Below are 18,604 nucleotides of genomic sequence, written 5' to 3'. Positions count from 1 at the left end.
GTAAGTGCCTACTACGTTTCAGATAGGTGCTGTGCTAAGGATCTCTAGATTTTGTCTTTCCTCAAGCTTGCAACTGAGAACATTTTGTAATCGTATCATTCCAAAATTTAGTGGCTTTCTGAGATGTTTTCTTATGAAAATTCCTATTGCCTTTGTATTTCAGGTATAGTTTCTGAAACAGCTACAGAAATTTGGGTGCGGGGAGTTGAGACTTTCTCATTCATAATGGAATTCTTGAACTGACATTGCTTGGCGAGAGGCCACAGGATTGTTGGAAAGAACTCCAGCGTTGGAGTGAGATAGGCCAAATCTGGGGACCGTTACTTAACATCACTCAAGTCTAGATTTTTGTCATCTAAACAATTGAGATAACTACCTTGGACAACTTAATTATTAACCTGTAAAATGAAGGTTAGTAGTACTTGTGAGGATTAATAACTAAAGCAACAGAATGCTATCTCGGGGTTACTATGATGATTAAAGGAGACCATTTATGAAATGCTGAGCACCTGACTAATATGAGTTCTTTCCCTTTTCTGTCAGTGAAATCATTGTGTTCATTGTCAGTGCTACTACTCTTTATTCTTTATTTTCATTTTCTGCTGCCAGGAGTTATTTTTTAATGAGGCCTTTTGACCTGTACTTCCTGTTTCTGGTGTGGTCCGCTAGATGGGTGAGGTACTGAATTGCCGCTGTTTAGAGTTGGGTCAGTATATAACTCTAGCCCAGTGTAGATGCCTCAGTTACTCACGTACAGTGCAGATTGTGAGAGTGGTTATCTAGTCTTCATGAATATAGGTTCTCTTGCTTCTAGACAGAGAAGCGAATCCCATCTCAGACTTGGGGAAAGTTCAAAGTTTGCTCACCTGGATTAGAGGTCTTATTTCTCTATAGTCCTTTGATCATTGTGTGGGAATTACTTGTGCATTGTATGTTAGGGATATGTTTGACAAACTTTATCCTGTAGTGACATCTTCTGCATGTCGTGTTCCAGGTAATGCACTAATTTGCTTTCTTGTGTGCTCTGTGTTCTTAAATAATACACTCCTTAGATAGAGAGGGGACCTGTCTTTATCAGTAATTTAAAGTAGTTAACATGTTATGTGTATTTATGACTCTATATAGCATGAATACCGATAGCCATCTGCCTTGGTGTTTTTCTTCCTGAACAGAGTTGGGTTCAGATCTGGCCTCAGCCACTTAGTAATCCTGTGACTTGGCAGGTCATTTAACCTCTGGATATGTTTGTTTCTAAAATGAGAGTGCATCTCATACCAGGCCTGCCTATTGGAGGCATTCAAATGATAGAAATAATTATTATATATAAATGCTGGATTATACTTTAAATTATTCTAGGTCTCAAAGGAAGTTTTTTGTCTTTGGTTCCAGAGAGTTGTGGCCAGTGGAATAAAGTGTCAGATTGTGATTTTATTTTGCTTTTGTTGCCTGGTAGAAATATATACAATGACATCTTTGCCCATTATTCATTATATTCTCTATTATTGGAGACAATACTGGACCTCAGACTTCTGTCAAGTGTTTGAGTTAGACCTGTACTAATTCATACCAAATTTATGTAACATTGGCACTTTGATTTCTTTTCTGGTTTAAAAGTGGAGAAATAAAATTCACAGAGGGCTCAACTGTTATTTGTTATTCCATACATGCTGGTTTATTTTATGGAAATGCTTGAATGTTTTGCTTTTTAAGATAAGAATGTTGTAAGTTTTGTAGATGGGAGTAAAAACAGAATGCTCAGTGAATGTCAGGATTATAATGTCTTGAACATTCTGCAAGTTTACACAAGTAGTAACTTAATGAATTAGCAGGTCTTAACTGTGAATGTTTATGTTCTGAATTCAGTTCCTTTGCAGGACCAGAAAAAAACTTACACTGTTGGCTTTGAACAGGTTGTTTCCCAGTGTGCACTTGGAGTCTTGGGATTTGAAGGTCAGAGTGGGTTAGGGGAACTGTCAAGGAACTAAACGTTAACCATTTTTACCTGTATAGTTTTCCCCTGCTTAAAAAACAAACACTACTTAAATGGTGTTAGTTTGATAGATGAAAGAGACTGTTGTTGGCCATGGTTACCACCTTAAGTTGAGACAAGAAAGGAGAATCATTATAAAGTAGAGGAAAAAGAAAATTTCATTTAATCTTTCCATTCATTTTTACCACTAACTTGTTTTCTTTTGGCTTATTCTTCCAAGCCAGGGATAAAAGGTTTAGTTTGTGTTCGTGAGTTTTTTTGTGTCTGCGGGGGGGGGGGGGGGTGTTTTTGTGTATGCCAGTGACCTCCAAATATATAATTACCAGAAGAGATGGTTGCTTGTTCGTGTCATATCTGGACTGTACTTGAAATAAGGGAAGTTATGAAATAATTTTCTCAACCTGTGTGGATTTTGGTTATTTAGCTTGTGATCTCTCAAGGTTATTTAAACCAGAAATTTCAGCCAGTGTACTATATTAGGAGGAGTTACAGATGTGTGGAGATACTGGTCCTCTCAGTCCTCTGGCTATTTGTGCGGGGTACAGGACATCCAAGTCAATGATCTTCAATCTGAAAGTCTTGATCTTTTATTCCAGTGTGCCATACAAATACTATTTTCTCTTCGTACTTTGACTTTTTAAAAGGCTGTAAGCACTAATTTAGAAATTTCAGTAATGGTATCCTAACAGGGTGTTTGTTTGTTTTAATATATCTTTGTTTATTTCAGAGAGAGGAAGGGAGAGATAGAAACATCAGTAGTAAGAGAGTCATTGATCGGCTGCCTCTTGCACGTGCTCTCCCCCCCCCCTCCTTCCCGGGGATGGAGCCTGCAACCCGTGCATGTGCCCTGACTGGGAATTGAACCTCCATCTCCTGTATCATAGGTCAATGCTCAACTGCTGAGCCACACTGGCCAGGTTATCTTAACAGTTTTAAGATTCAAGAGGCCACCAATCTTAAAATAATCTTGGCTTTAAGTTCAGAAAAGACCATTTTAAAGTATCTCTGACTCTCAAGAAATTCTCTTTCCACATATAATTCAAGGTATATAAGCCTGTCTGGGTAGCTCAGTTGGTTAGAGCATTTTTCTGATACCCCAAGGTTTGGGGTTTGATCTCTGATCAGGGCAAATACAAGAAACAACCAATGAATGCATAAATAAGTAAATCAACAAATTAGTGTTTCTCTCGAATCAATTTTAAAAAATGTAAGACACTAAAGGATTTAAGTTTGGACACTTGTGAAGAACTTCAGGTTCTTATTTTTTAAGCAGTAATGTAAAGCAAAAATAAAGTTCCCTTGTGTAAACCGATGTCCTCACGTGACTGACTCTGAATGCCACTGTATCTTTTTGAAGCTTACATTTTGTTAATCATTCATCAAGCTTGGGGCTTATGCTGGAACATGAATTGAAGCCTAGGATACATTGTCGTCTTCTCTTCCTTTAGGAATGAATGGGGTATATTTAGTTTGAAATTTTTAATTGTTTAATATTTGTGTAAATTATGAAGTTAATCTTTTAAAATGGATATTTTACAATGTAAAAAATGTACATTTCCTTTTGTCTAACTCAGCGATTCTTAAATCTGCTGGGGTTTACAGATTCCTCTGAGCCTGTAACAAAAGCTACAGATCTTTTCTTAAAAAAAAGAAAAAAAAAAGATACCTGCACATGCTTTTTGGTATATACTTTTAAGGAGTTCGTGGACCTCTGGTCTCATTAATGAATTCCATTTTCAGTGTTATCATTGTCCAAATAATAGTTTCCCCTTTTAATATTTTTAATACTGTAACATTTGCCTGATTTATCATTTGTCACAGTATTATTCTTTCAACAAGTATTTCTGGACCATCCTCTATATGTCTGGTAGACTGCTGAGGATACCGTTTTCTGCCCGTAGAGCTTTGTTTAGCTAGATAGATGTGTAAACAGTACAGTGGCAATGCTAAATGAAAGAGATAAGCAAAGAGTGCTGTTGGAGTGCAGAGACGGGGTCTTGACCATTAGAATTTTTCTGCCAATCCATGGTCTATTCTGTATTTCTTAATTGACAAAAGGCATATTGTGAACTGCTCCAAGGTGTTTTTTTGAAGTTCTAATTGGACTAGTAATGGAATCTAAATCAAGGAGCAAATAGTCTTAAATTGAGAACTTAAATGTGTTTGCCCTTGCATGTGATAATGCTATATTTAGTATAGAGCAGGGATTGCTAACTCAAATAACAGCAGGAGTTGGCCCAGTAAGCTAAATTAATAGTGGTGTCTGGGTTTACCTGTGTTATCTCCAGTGGATGAGTTTTAGAGCCCATTGTTGGATACTCACAGCTTAGTGGATCAGAGTGATTTTTGTCAGTGTAGGAATGCAGAATTATTGTAACTAGACAAGTCTGTCTACCTTCTCTTCTTCCTTCTTTTGAGAAACTGAAGGTTAAAATTGTTTTTAGTGTTGGCAACTAAAATCACACTTAAAAATAATTTATTACAAAACATTTTAACAGAAAATTCAACTTAATAGCTGATTCACGTTCTTAAAACACTGTGAAAAACTTGTATAGGAATGTTCACAGCCATTATTCATAACAGCCCAAAAGTGGAAACAACCCAAATGTCCATCAGCTGATAAATGAGTGAACAAAATGTGGATATCCATACAGTGGACTTAGCCATAAAACTGCAACATGGATGAACCTTGAAAACATGCTAAATGAAAAAAGCCAGACACACAAAGCCACATATTATATGACTTCATTTATATGAAATGTTCAGGATAGGCAAATGCATAGAATTAGTGGTTGTTGGAGGTTAGGGGCTTGGAGTATAAGGAATGACTGCTGCGGGGTATTGGGTTACACTTGGGGGTGGTGGGAATGTTCTGGAATCATAGTGGTGGTGTATTGCACATTGTGGATATACTAAAAACCACTGAATTGTACATTTTAAAATGGTGAATTTTATGTTACATGAATTTTACTGTAATTTTTAAAATTGGGATGAAACAGTGTGAGCCAAATAGGACATAAATGTTTGCTGTAGAGCAGAGTGAACAGGATGTGAATCTAGACAGGACACTTTTAAATCACCTCTCTGTGACATTGTAGGGATTACTCGGGTTTGCCTTTCGTAAAATGGGAAGAATATTACCTAGGTCTTGGACTTGTTAGGTTTAAAAATGATCAATATAAATCCCAAGAAGCAGTGACTGACTCACCATAAGCATTCACATACCTTTGTATTTAGAAGCCAGCCAGTGTTTGCTGCCCTCTTTCCAGCCTATTTTTTGTTTGCAAGTCTAGGACAACGTCCCCTATTAGTTATTGCTTATCTATCACCTGCAGGAAGTATGGTTGTCTCCTTTGTAATCTACCTCCAGGACAGTAAAGGAGGGAGTGGGAGAGAGTATTCTTCCTTATAGTCTACAGTTTCTTCACTGTAATCAGATAGGTGAAATGACAGGTCCAAGGTCATATTTGTTCTTAGTGGTTCCAAGGTTCATGTCTTTCAGTAATAGTCCTGAATTGTTTCTGTAGCTTTATCAAGGATTGTTGGGCGCTTTGCTCATCATATGGGTAAATCACACAGCCTTATAAAAGCTTATAGCTCCAAAGAAGCATCTGTTACACATATTGACTGGTTTTGCATCTGTTTGGGAAGTGATAGTAAGACTTTTACCTCTGGAGTTATGGATGTGATAACATATGTAAGACTGAAGAGTATCTTTAAAATCAGCTGCAGATCAAATATCCATCATACAGCCAAACTACTTTTCTTTTTTTTTTTTTAATCCTTACCTGAGGATATTTTTTCCATTGATTTTTAGAGGGAGGGAGGGACGGAGGGACGGAGGGAGGTCAATGTGAAAGAGACACATGGGTTGGTTGCCTCCTGCATGAGCCCTGACTTGAGCCAGCGATCAAACCTGCAACCAAGGTTACGTGCCCTTGACTAGGAATCAAACCCAAGACCGCTGAGCTAAACTGGCTAGGGCCAAACTGCTTTTCTTAATTTTGAATAGGAGAAGGTCCATGTGCAAGCAAGGTTAATTTTTGCCAAAATATTGCTTACCACTGTCTTGATAACTCAGTTCTTCAAACATTTATAAAGCACCATGCTAGGCACTGTGATAAATGCAGGGTATGTATACCAAGAGAAATAAATCAGGGTACAGGTTGTTGAGTTCATCTTCTGAGAGAGAAGTGTATAAACAAAATACATGTGATAATGTAATGAGTATGTGAAAGTGCTTTGGTTCCAGAGGAAGTGTTTAATTGTCCATGTTTTAGGACGCAGAGTATGATAGGATTTTTCCCCTTAAAATTTATTTTTTACAATTAATATGCAGTAAAATTAATTCCTCTTTGTGTTTTCAGTTCTGTGAAATTTAACATATGCATAGATTCAAGTGTCCATCATCACAACCAGGACATAGAACCCTTGGTAGTCACACCAAGTCTGCCACCTCTGTTCTCTGTCAACCATTATTCTATTCTCAATATAATTTTATCCTTTCAAGAATGTTACACGAATGGAATCAAACAATATGTAATATTTTGAAACTGGCTTCTTTTACTGAGCATATTGCTTTTGAGATTTCACTGAAACTGTATCAATGGTTGGTTCCTTTGTATTGCTAAATAATATTCCATTGTATGGATGGACCACAGTTTATCCATTTAGATAACATTCTTTTACTATGAATAGAGCTTCTATAAATGTAAGTGTATAGGCTTTTATGAACATAAGGTTTTTTTTTCCTAGGGTAAATAGCTCTAAGTGGGATTGCTGGGTCATATGAAAAATGCAATTTTAACTTTATAAGAAAATGCCAATCTGTTTTCTAAGGTGACTCTACCATGTTGTATTCCCACCAGAAATGAATTACATTGTTTATTTTACTCTGAATCCTCCTCAGCTTATTGTCATTTTTTTCTTTTTAATTTTAGCCCTTTAATATATTTGTAGCGTGTCTTATTTTAATTGGACTCCCCTAATGACTAGAAATATTGTGCATCTTTTCATGCTTATTTATATACCTTTTATGAAGTATCTTCAGATGTTTTACCCACTATTTAATTGGGTTTTCTTGTTGAAGTCTTTATGTATTATAGGTACAAGTCCTTTTTTATATAAGGTATGAGGTTTAATTTGAAGTTCATGATTTTGCAAGTGGATATCCATGTTTTCCAAAACCACTTATAAAAAAGATTGTCCTTTCTTCATTGAACTGCCTTTGTACCTATGTCAAAAATAAATTGGCTATATTTGTGTGGGTCTGTTTTATACTTTCCAATCTCTTCCTTTGATCTGTTACCCCTTTGCCAATACCACACTACTTTAATAACTGTAGCTTTGTGATAGTTTTAAAATTAGATAGTGTTATTTCTCCAGCTTCATTTTTCTTTTTTAATACTGTTTTGGTTATTCTAGTTCATTTGGATTTTGTCTTTAATCCAGTCTGTGACAGTCTTGGTCTTTTACCTAGATGATTTATTTCATTTATATTTAATATAATTAGCCGTATTTCTGTTAACTTCTCTGTGTGTGTGTGTCTTATGTCCTGTGGTTGTTTCTTAGCTTTTTCTACCGTTCTTTTTATCATTTCATCCTCTTCTCTCCCCGCTTTCTAGTTTGGAAATATGTAGTATTTTTGTTCTCTAAGTAAATGTGATATTATAACTTGGAGCCATACACATCAGAGTCTTATTAATAGTCAGTGTTTATTTGAACTTTTCTATAAATTTTCCTCTTTTATGCTCCTTATTTTCTCTTTCAACTCAAGCTTTCCAAATGAGATTATGTTCTTTATTTTCTTTAGAGATATTTACTGGATATAGATTTTAATTTGGCAAGGTATTTTTCTCCCTACACATTGCAGGTATTAAACTGTCTTGGCTTCATTGTTGTTTTGGGGAAAATCAACTATTCTCATATTGCTCCTTTGAACGTAATCTGCCTTTTTTGCTTGCTTTTTAGATTTCTCCTTGTCTCTGTTTTTTCTGCTGTTTTGTTGTTACATGTTTAGTTGTGGATTTCATTCTATTGATCTTGTTTGTAATTTGTTGGTTTCTGGAATGTGATTATATCTGGTTGCTTCTGGAAAATTCTCAGCTGTTACCTATTTGAATATAGCCTTTGTCCTGTCCTGTTTTCGCCTTTCCTTCTAGTACCAATTAAAAGTATATCAAACCTTTCACAATATTATTCCTCTCTTATTTTTTCATAGTTTTGACTTATCTGCTACATTGTGGGTAGTTTCTAGCCTATTTTTATTTATTTATTTTTTATTTATTTTAATATATCTTTATTGATTTCAGAGAGGGGAAAGGAGAGGGAGAGAGAGAGAAACAACAATGATGAGAGTCATTGATTGGCTGCAGCCTGCAACCCGGGCATGTGCCCTGACCGGGAATCGAACCCCGATCGCCTGGATCCCAGGTCGATGCTCAACCGCTGAGCCACGCCCGGCCGGGCACTAGCTTATTTTTAAAAGTATCCTGTTCACTGCGGATATTCTGAAACATCTCTTATTCTTATAAGCACAGTTGTTTCATAGTTTGAGTCTGATAAGACCAGAAGTCTCTGTGGGCCTTTTCTGTTCTCTTTTCTTTTTTTGCCAATTTTTACTTTGGAGTCTTTTACTTCAGTGCCTAGTTATCATTTATTACAGCTGGATGTTATATTTGAAAAAATTACTTGTAAGAATCATTTGAGTCCCATACTTAGCAAGGTACTTTTCTCCATAGAGAGCTTATTCATGTGTGATATCTGTGGACATTACTGGTCCAGGGACCGCTTTAAAACAAGCTTCAGATCTCATAGTCCCTCCATAGGGCTGTGATTCTTCCCTGGATCTTCTGTTCCCTCCATCCCCTTAACTGTAACCCCAAGGTTGTAACCCTGAAATCTCAGCCTATTACGGAGAGGTTCTCCTGTTAGACTCTTCACTTGTGAGGGCCCTGGGCTTTGGATTCTGTCACAACAAAATTCCAGTTTTTAGGGATCAACAGACCCTTTGGGCTTGCTTGCTTCTCTAGGTTATTTTCACTTTTGGCTATTGGTTTATTTAAGAATGAAACATAAAAAGAAAGAGGGAGGAGGGGAGGATGTGTGTGGGGGGGTTTAATCCATTCTCTTCAGGTGTTCACAGTGGGAGCGTTGACCCAAATAACGTAGCCCACCATTACAGAAAACAGAAATATTATCTGCAAAAATCTTGCTTTCTTACTTTGAAAACTGAGAAGCTCTAATCATACTTTCAGGGATCATCTACACTCCCTAGTTATTTGTCCTTTCTAGGCATTTTGCTCTGTGACCTCTGCAGTAAAACTGATTTGCATGAGGAGTGGAGAAAGGAAGAGAATGATATTTGAATTGCAATAATTGTGAATTAATGATTCTGGTTTTTTTTTTCTTTTAGGAACACATAGTAACAATTGAGTAGGGTGCACCAGTATTTTTTTTTTTTTTTTTTTAATGTATCTTTATTGATTTCAGAGAGAGGAATGGAGAGGGAGAGAGAGATAGAAACCTCAATGATGAGAGAGTCATTGATTGAACCCGCAACCCGGGCATGTGCCCTGACCAGGAATCGAACCCCGATCATCTGGATCCCAGGTCGACTCTCAACCGCTGAGCCACGCCCGGCCGGGCTGCACCAGTATTCTTTAAATCAGATATAAAAGGATTGCTGATCCGATGTGCTTCTAATAGGGGATAATAAGGTGTTCCAACCTTTGGCAGTTTTAGGGTCAAAATTACAGGTCTTTACAATTATTAACTTGCTTGAAGTATTGTGCTTTACAATATCTTGTTTTAGTGTTCTTCACCTGAATAATTACTGTGCACTCTTCAAAGTTAGATGTTATTATTTTCCTGGCAGCTTTTCCCCAAATATTGAGGTACTCCATAAATATTTATTGAATAAATGATAATGGGTTGATGGGGGACTTAAATTCCCTTCAATGCCTTCAGAGTACCCTGACTTAATTCTTTCAAGCACCGATCACTTGATACTGTAATGGTCTGTTTTCTTTGGCAAATGACTTAGAGAAAGAATCCCTTTCTGGCAACAGGCTCACATTTCCTGGTACATAGTAAATGTTCAGTAAGCATTTACTTCTTAAAAGGAGTATTGGAAATTAAGGGCAACTATGGACATTTGAAACAAGTGCTTCAGATAGTATTAACTACTTAATGCTTTTTTGTGTTCATATGGCCTTCTAAGCAGTGCCACTTTTGAAAGGGCAAAAAGTAAGTTTGTGTGGCTTAGTATTTGTCTGCTTCTACAACAAAGCTATCCCTGAGTTTGTTCCCTGAATCCTGTTTCTGTCTTACCAGTATGTGCTGCCTGATTGCTAGGAAGAATTCATTCTCTGCAGCAGTGCTTAAAAGGTGGTGTTTTCCTCATAGGACTGCTTTCTTCTCAACAGGCAGTCCTAAATCATACTGATGGTGCAGTATAAGCACATTCTTCATTCTTTGCAATAGAAATCTTTGCCTCGTCTGGATGGTTATGATATCTTGTTCCTTCACTATGGTTGATCTAGGAATGGCAAGAGGTTTTTTTGTGTTGTTTTTTTTTAAGATACAGACCCTATATAAACAGTAGGGTTACAAGAACTAATAAAAGTGTATTACAGTTTGAAAATGGACTAATACTAGAAAATTAATCTGTAAAAAGTCATTGGAACAAATGACCAATCAGATTTGTCCAGCTTCCTGATATTATATAGACCATTTACTAGGTCTCTAGTTTTTCTTTTTAGTTGCTAGACTGGAAAACAAATCATACGGAATAGAAAAGATTAAAGGGAGAGACTGGCTGAAAAGGGCAAGAGAAGTTCTTATTGATATTAGTTCTCTTATATTCCATTTATGTCAATAAACTTTGGATTTTTGACTGTATATTTTAGCCTTATTGTTTAATAGAGTTTTTATTTCCTTGAATTTTATATAGAATAGGTCAAGCAGAGCCATGTAATTGACTTTGGTTGTAGGTGTGGTCTGACTTTAGTAGGGAAAATTTTGTTGACATAATTTTTCATAGTTGATTATAATTGGCTTTTGTTAGATTAAACTTTGAACAAACAGAACTTAGCTGTGTCTTCAGGGTCAATCCAAGGGCTTTTTCTTTATTTTTATTTTTTATATATCTTTATTGATTTCAGAGAGAGGAAAGGAGAAGGAGAGAGAGAGAGAAACACCAATGATGAGAGAGTCATTGGAGATTGAGCCCTCAACCCAGGCATGTTCCCTGACCGGGAATCGACCCTCGATCTCCTGGATCCTAGGTGGATGCTCAACCACTGAGCCACGCCCGGCCAGGCTCCAAGGGCTTTTTAGATAGAAGTAGTGGTAAGTCAGATTTTCTTGAGGTATACATGTGTTATGAAGAGTAAATAAGAGAATTGACCTTCAGGATATCCAGGACTCAGGCACTTCTCCAAACTTCCAAATAACTATTACAAAAATTGCTAAAATAAAGTTTCTCCAGTATTCTCTTAATTTTAATTGGGGGATCAAATCTTAATTGTGACTGTTCTTTAGTAGAAGAAGCCGTAATATCAGAGAGACCAAAGTGAACAGTTCCTCAAGGACCCTTGTGTTGGTCTTTTAGTTCCCCTTAGCTGTGTACCAGGTGATCAGAAGTGTTGGGGGGCACCCTGCCTTTTGGAGGCAACTGCATTTTCATTTTATTTTTTAAAAATAACACCGATTTGATCAACAAATATTTACTGTGCATCCTACAAAGTGCAAAACCTTCAACTGGATACTGTAACATAAAAAGATATATTAGACATAGATCTTGACTTTGGGGAGCTACGAGTCAATTAGGGAAATTAAGGTTTGAAGACTACTGTATAGAGGTTTAGAAGGTGATAAGTTCTATAGGAATGAAAAGACCTGAACCTTGGAGGTAAGCCAACTTGGATTTGCATACCATCCCAACTCCATTTCTACTGGATATTTTTGGTCAAGCTACTGAGCTTACTTATCTGTAGATTAGGGAAAGAAATGCCGCCTCATGGAATTGCGGGGGAGGGATAGATATTTAAAGCTGAGAAGCTTTTGTCTGTCCCTAAATCTGCTCTCTGTCTGACCCATACCAAGCCAGAGCAACCTTTTCAAAATGTACACGAATCACTTTTCTACTTAAAACTCTTTGATGAGCCCTAGCTGGTTTGGCTCAATGCTTAGAGTGTCAGCCTGCAGACCAAAGGGTCCTGGGTTAGATTCTGGCTAAGGGCATGTACCTTAGTTGCAGGCCCTGGCCCCAACGGGAGGCAGCCAATCGATGTGTCTCTTTGAAATCAGTGTTTCTCTTTCTCTCCCTTCCACCCTCTCTGAAAAGCAGTGGAAAAAATATCCCCTGGTGAGGATTAAAAAAAAAACTCTTTGATGAATTTCCATTATCCTTAGTCTGCAGATAAAGACATATTTGTCTCACCCTGTTCTGCCTTGCTCATTATTATATTCCCAAGGCCTAGCATAGTACTTTTTCATAGTAAATGCTCATATATTTAAGGGGTGAACAAAGGAAGGAATGTATGAAAGAACCAAACTGATAATTGAGAAATTTAGGCTGTCCTTACATTTCCTTTATGTTAGGCTGCATGTGAATATACATACACGTTAACAGAGAGGTATGAGGAAAATACTATTTCTGAATAAAATAGTGTTTATCTTTGATGACTTCTCTTTCCTATCTTTTCACATCCCCACTTTATCCCCATTTCATCACCCTCCCCTTCCTTCTTGGTACCATTTTTTTTAATCTGAAGTTGCTGAGTTCAAGAGCCTGTTATCTTCTCCCCACATAGTTCATGAAAGCCAACCATTGACATTCGTGTGAATGACTCTTTTTCCCCCCAAAACATATCTATTGATTTCAGAGAGAGAGGAAGGGAGAGGGAGAGAGTTGAAACATCAATGATGAGAGAGTCATTGATCGGTTCCCTCCTGCACACCCCAACTGGGGATGGAACCCGCACCCCGGGCCTGTGCCCTGACTGGGAATTGAACCACGAACTCCTGGATCCTAGGTCAGTTCTCAACTGCTGAGCCATGCCCGGCTGGGCTGAATGACTCTTTATTATAAGCAGATTATTTGGTATACATGCCAGTAAAGTGAAGCTTTTTTGGGAGTACTGCAAGACAGCTAGTTGTCCTCCCAGTGGAGAATCAAATCCACTGGTTCATAAATTAGGTTCCAACTGATGAGGCACAAAGCTGCAAGGGTCATTCAAACAAGTACTTGAGAATCTCAAGAGTTTCGTTAGTGAATAGTCTTGCCCTGCTCTTCACAGAGAATACCAAAGCCTTAAGAGAGCAGAGGAAGGCTGGATGGTTGTGATACGTGGGCTAGTAAATGGGACTTGGGGAATAGCTTTCGTGTGAGTCACGTGGTTTCCAGGGAGAAATGAGGTCTCGCTTTGTAATGTCATACTCGCCTACGAATTGGCCCTGAGAAGCTGGGAGTTAACCACAGCTTCTATAGTATTTGTATTTTACAGAAAAGTAAAGAAAAGGGAAACTAAGAATGAAGACCGTAGCCTTTTTAAAAAATTATTATTTTAATCCTCACTTGAGCATATGTTTATTGATATTTTTTTGGAGAAAGAGAGGAAACATCGATTGGTTGCGTCCCGTACACGCGACCAGGGATCAAACCTGCAACCTTTTGGTGTAGGGGCGATGCTCTAACTAACTGAGCCACCCGGCCAGGGTGAAAACTGTAGCCTTTTAAAGATTGGATTCTTCTTAGTTTTCACTGAGGAGCTATGGTGTAGTAATAATTTACTTGTGTTTGGTGCTCCTGAGCCCTTTCTGGGAGCTGTCTGATTGGATCTTCTCTTCAGTCTGCAAGTGCAGTTAAGCAGGTTTTGTAAGTGATGCAGCAAAGCTGGAAGAAGCCCAGTAGCCAATTTGGGATTTGAAACCAGGACTCTGCTGCTTGTTTCATCACCCTATTGCATCTAATCCCAGTTACTAAATTTGTATTGATTTTAAAAACTTCTTAAGTTGATGGCAGAAGGGCTTTGAGATCCACAGATGCCTATAAAGGAATGTGGAGACTGAAGAGAAAGATACTGTTTTTTGTCAGAGAAGCTAAGAACTTAAAAGTTCAGTATCATTTTATTAAAAGTCATAAATACGTAGGAATAGTATTTTTACTGGTTTCAGCTGTTTACACTGTTTTGGCTGTTTGCAGACACGCACACCTACACACCTTTACCTATCTTCCTAGTGTTTCACTGTTGTCAATGCAGTCAAGTAGCTACAAAAAAAGCCAGCAGTCCTATAGCACAAAGGACCTTGTTTCTTGGGAAGAACAAAGGTTACAATAAAAGTGTCTGCTTTCTGGGATTTTTTTGCTTGTTTGGACAATTTGTGTGTTTTTTACACTTAACCAATATTAGGCAAAGTTAAATTAGGTTATTATCACCCTGGTTGTTTTATAAAAACCAAAGGAAAAAAATGTTTGGAAGTAATTTCTTAAACTGTTTTGATTCACTTTTCAGTAATTATTTGAACAATGTTGTTGTTTTCTGGCCATTTAGATTTATACTCATAGGACCCCAGAGTTAAACTGCATACTCATGGGGCTCCAGAATATCACTGATTGTGTTTGTCACACTTCCCAGTACAGCATTAATCTCCATCCCAGTCTCCTGCTCATCATCTGAAAGCTTTAAGCCACCGGAACCATGTGCACAAGAAGAGATCTCTTCTGATTTATCTTCTTTGTGTATGGTAGCTAAACTCCAGATTAAATACAACATTGGAAAAACATACAGTTGTCATAAACAGTTCCCTTAGAGCTCTCAAATAGGTGCAGTTGTAAACAGTTTACATTCATTTAACTCATTGAATCCTCACCACAAACCTATGAGGTAAATACAGTTATCCCTATTTTTATTTTTTATTTTTAATTTGTTTTTATTGATTTCAGAGAGAGAGGAAGGGAGAAGGAGAGAGATAGAAACATCGATAAGAGAAACATCAACCAGCTGTCTCCTGCATGTCCCCTACTGGGGATCGAGCCTACAACAGGGCATATGCCCTGACTGGGAATCAAACTGGCAATCTCAAGTGCATGGGCCAATGCCCAACCAATTCAGTCACACTGGCCTGGCCAGTTATCCCTATTTTATAGTCTGGTTGAATGTCAGCTCCTCCAACTCTGTGTTCTTTAGCAAGTTACTTAACTTTTCTTTGCTTCAGTTTCCTCATCTGTAAAATGGGGGTAATGGTAACTTTCTCACCATTTGTGTGGTGAGGATTAAATGAAATCCACATAAAGCACATAGGGAATGCTTGCAGGTGTTCGCTGTTGTTACCTAATTAGTATGATTAATGGCAAAAGAAATCACTGTCACAAGAATCAGAAGTTTGGTTTCTGATCCTTGCTCTGCTATTAATATCCATGTGATTTGGGTGAATTTTCCTCTTTCTGAGCCACAGTTTTCTTATACCAATTTTATTTTAACCTTTTATTTGGAAGTAACTTCAAATTTACATGAGGCCAAAAAAAAGGTACAGATGTGACACTGAAAGTATAGACAAGAGACAAAATAAATTGGACTTCATCAAAATTAAAAGTTTTGTGCATCAAACAGCACCATCAAGATGAAAAGACAACCAATACAGAGAAAATATTTGTAGATTGTATATCTGATAAGGATTAATAACCAGAATAGATAAAGAACTACAACTCAACAACCAAAAAAAGAAAAATCCAATTAAAAAATAGGCAAAGAACCTGAATAGCTATCTCTCCAAGGTAGAGAGGTAAATGACCAATAAGCACATGAAAAAATGCTAGTCATTAGGGAAATGCAAATCAAAACCACAAGGAGATAACCACTTTATACCTGTTAGGATGGCTGCTATAAAAATGAATAAATGCTGGCAGGAATGTGGAAAAATTGGAACCCTTGTGGATTGCTGATGGGAATATAAAGTAATGTAGCCACTGTGCAAAAAAGTATGGTGGTTCCTCAAAAAATTAAACAGAATTACCTATGATGGAGCAGTTCCACTTCTGGGTATATACCCAAAATAATCAAACGGAAGAACTCCAAAAGAACCCTAGCCAGTTTGGCTCAGTGGTTAGAGCGTCAGCCCACAGATTGAAGGGTCCTGGGTTTGACTCCAGCCAAGGGCACATACCTCAGTTGCAGGCTCGATCCCTGGCCCCAGTTAGGGTGCGTGCAGGAGAAGTGTCTATTGACAAGGGAATGGGTAAACAAAATGTGACCTATACATACACAGAAGTATTTAACCTTAAAAAGGAAGGAAATTCTGGCATATGCTACAACGGGGATGAACCTTAAACGTGCTAAGTGAAGTAAGCCAAATGTAAAAGGTCAGATATTTTATAATTCCACGTATATATGGTACCTAGAGTAGTCAACTCAGAAACAGACAATAGAGTGGTGGTTATAAGGAGCTGGGGAGAGATGGAAGTTGGTGTTTAATGACTACAGTGTTTCAGTTTGGGGGCGGGGTTGGTTGCACAAGACAAGAAGTGAATGTACCTGGTGCCACTCAGTGTACACTTAAACATGGTTAAACAGGTAAATTTTATGTATATTTTACCACAGCTTTTTAAAATACATGTTTCAACAACAAAAATAATACAAAGAACATTTGTATCCTGCCCTAGCCAGTTTGGTTCAGTGGTTAGAGCATTGGACTGAAGGGTCTCAGGTTTGATTCCAGTCAAGAGCATGGGGAGAGTGGAAGGGAGGAGCAGGGGAGAGAGAGACATCCACGTGAGAGAAACACATTGTTTGGTTGTTTCTTGCACTCGCCCTTGACCCAGAATCAAACCCAAGACCCTTCAGTCTGGCGCGCCGACATTCTGACCACTGAGCAAACCAGCCAGGGCAAGCCTTTTAGCACCCCTACTTGAGCTGTAGAAAGCTGCTGAAAGGAAAGTACTATTCTTGCCAATACTTTCTGTAGAATATAAATAGTAGTAATGCTGATGGGTGTATCCTCAATGCCATGTTTTTTTTTCAGGCTATCCAAACTTTAGCTGAGGAGATAACAAGCTACTTTGCAGAATAGGATTAGGGCTGATACAGGTTTGGTTTGGTTTTATGTTAAGGGAAACACTGTGGCACAGTTAGGATATATTCATTGATTTAACAGATAAGGGAGCCAGAAATATATTTAAGGCCATTGTTGTAAGGTGATTTTTCTTTCCATATGCTTTCTAAAAATAATTCCTTGGTCCTTGTGCGTTTTGTTTCTGCAGTCTGAAGAAAACAGGTCTGAAACAAAGTCTTCACTCCACCCCCCAGCTGCTTCTGAACACGGTGACTGCCAGATCTCCAAACATCAAGTTCAGCTTTGTTCGCCAACCTGTCTGACATGTCGGGACCCGTGCCAAGCAGGGCCAGAGTTTACACAGATGTTAACACACACAGACCCCGAGAATACTGGGATTACGAGTCACATGTGGTGGAATGGGGGTAATTGTTTCCTTTTACTTCACTATAGTCACCCAAAGGGCTGCCTCTTATGGATTTGTTCAGTAATTTATGTCAGGCACCCTCTCTGGCTGTGCATTATAAACCTCAAGATTGAAGTCTTATTTGTGTTTCTTCTGCAGTGAAGAAGTAAGCTATTGCTGAACAGTTTTGACAGGCTTATCACTTAAGAATCATTTCAGTCTTTTTCTTAATCTTTTCTCTGATTTTTATATTCTGTATACAAAGCTGATAAGGAAGAGTTACCTGTCAACTTGCCTCAGCTAAGGGTTTCAGTTAGAAAACTTAAGAGACTTTGAAAACACTAAACTCTTACATAAAGTGTTTTTGAGGTCAGAGAATGTTGTCCCATGGTGATTCTGAAGGATGAAACAGTTCTCCAGAAAGGTGTCCTCTTTCTAATGAGAAGCAAAATTAAACCCTTAAACACTTGCCCTTATCATGAGACTAGACATGTGTAACATGGAATTCAGCCCAAATTCCATCTTGAACAGTTGCACTCTGCCTGAACAGCTGCGTTTGCCCTCCTAATTCTCTGTGCTATCTCATTTGGATGTTTGCATTTCTTGTCCCAACATGGTATGTATTTAATTGATCATGTCATACTTTTTGTGATGAAAAGCTTTTTGGCATTCAAATGCAAAAGAAAACCATTTGAAAACTCAAAGCTCCAGCTTCCATATGCTATGCTATGTTTTATGTCTGTCCACATGTGATGTCCATAACCTGTAAGTGGTTAAATACAGGCTCCCAAAATTGTGGGTGTTATTTTAATCATGATTGGGCTATGAATCTTAACAGTTAAGCACATTGCCTCTGCACAAAAAGGCACAGTGTTCTTTAAAGATACCATCAAGAATCTGTGGTACAGTACCAGTATATGTTATCATTATTGATAATCTAGCAATTCCCCTTATATCCTAGGCTTTCTCTAGGAATACCTCTGTGTTTTACAGAAATTTCAACTACTCTATTCAAATTGAGTTCTCTGCACTTAATTCTGCTAAAATAGCACTATTGAGTTTTGGGCATGGTGCTATTTGGTTGCTTGCTTTTATTTCCCTGTGCCTTCCCACAGGAGGAGGACTCGACCAGAAATAAGAGCTCCCTTCCCCTA

General features: G+C 37.9%; 1 protein-coding gene across 1 annotated transcript in view; it reads left to right on the top strand.

The window, feature by feature from the left end:
- Positions 1 to 18,604, top strand: part of CSNK2A1 (casein kinase 2 alpha 1) — a 44,758-nt gene that overhangs the window by 7,290 nt on the left and 18,864 nt on the right. Inside the window, exon 2 of the mRNA XM_016200594.2 lies at positions 17,253 to 17,469. Coding sequence (XP_016056080.1) covers positions 17,369 to 17,469 — 101 coding nt within the window. The 5' untranslated portion in view covers positions 17,253 to 17,368. The remainder of the gene's footprint in view (positions 1 to 17,252; positions 17,470 to 18,604) is intronic.

This window comes from Miniopterus natalensis, chromosome 7 (assembly GCF_054644295.1).
Source record: "Miniopterus natalensis isolate mMinNat1 chromosome 7, mMinNat1.hap1, whole genome shotgun sequence".
NCBI classification, from domain to species: domain Eukaryota; kingdom Metazoa; phylum Chordata; class Mammalia; order Chiroptera; family Miniopteridae; genus Miniopterus; species Miniopterus natalensis.
Note: the sequence above shows the minus strand (reverse complement) of the source record. Positions and strands in the feature narration are given on the sequence as shown.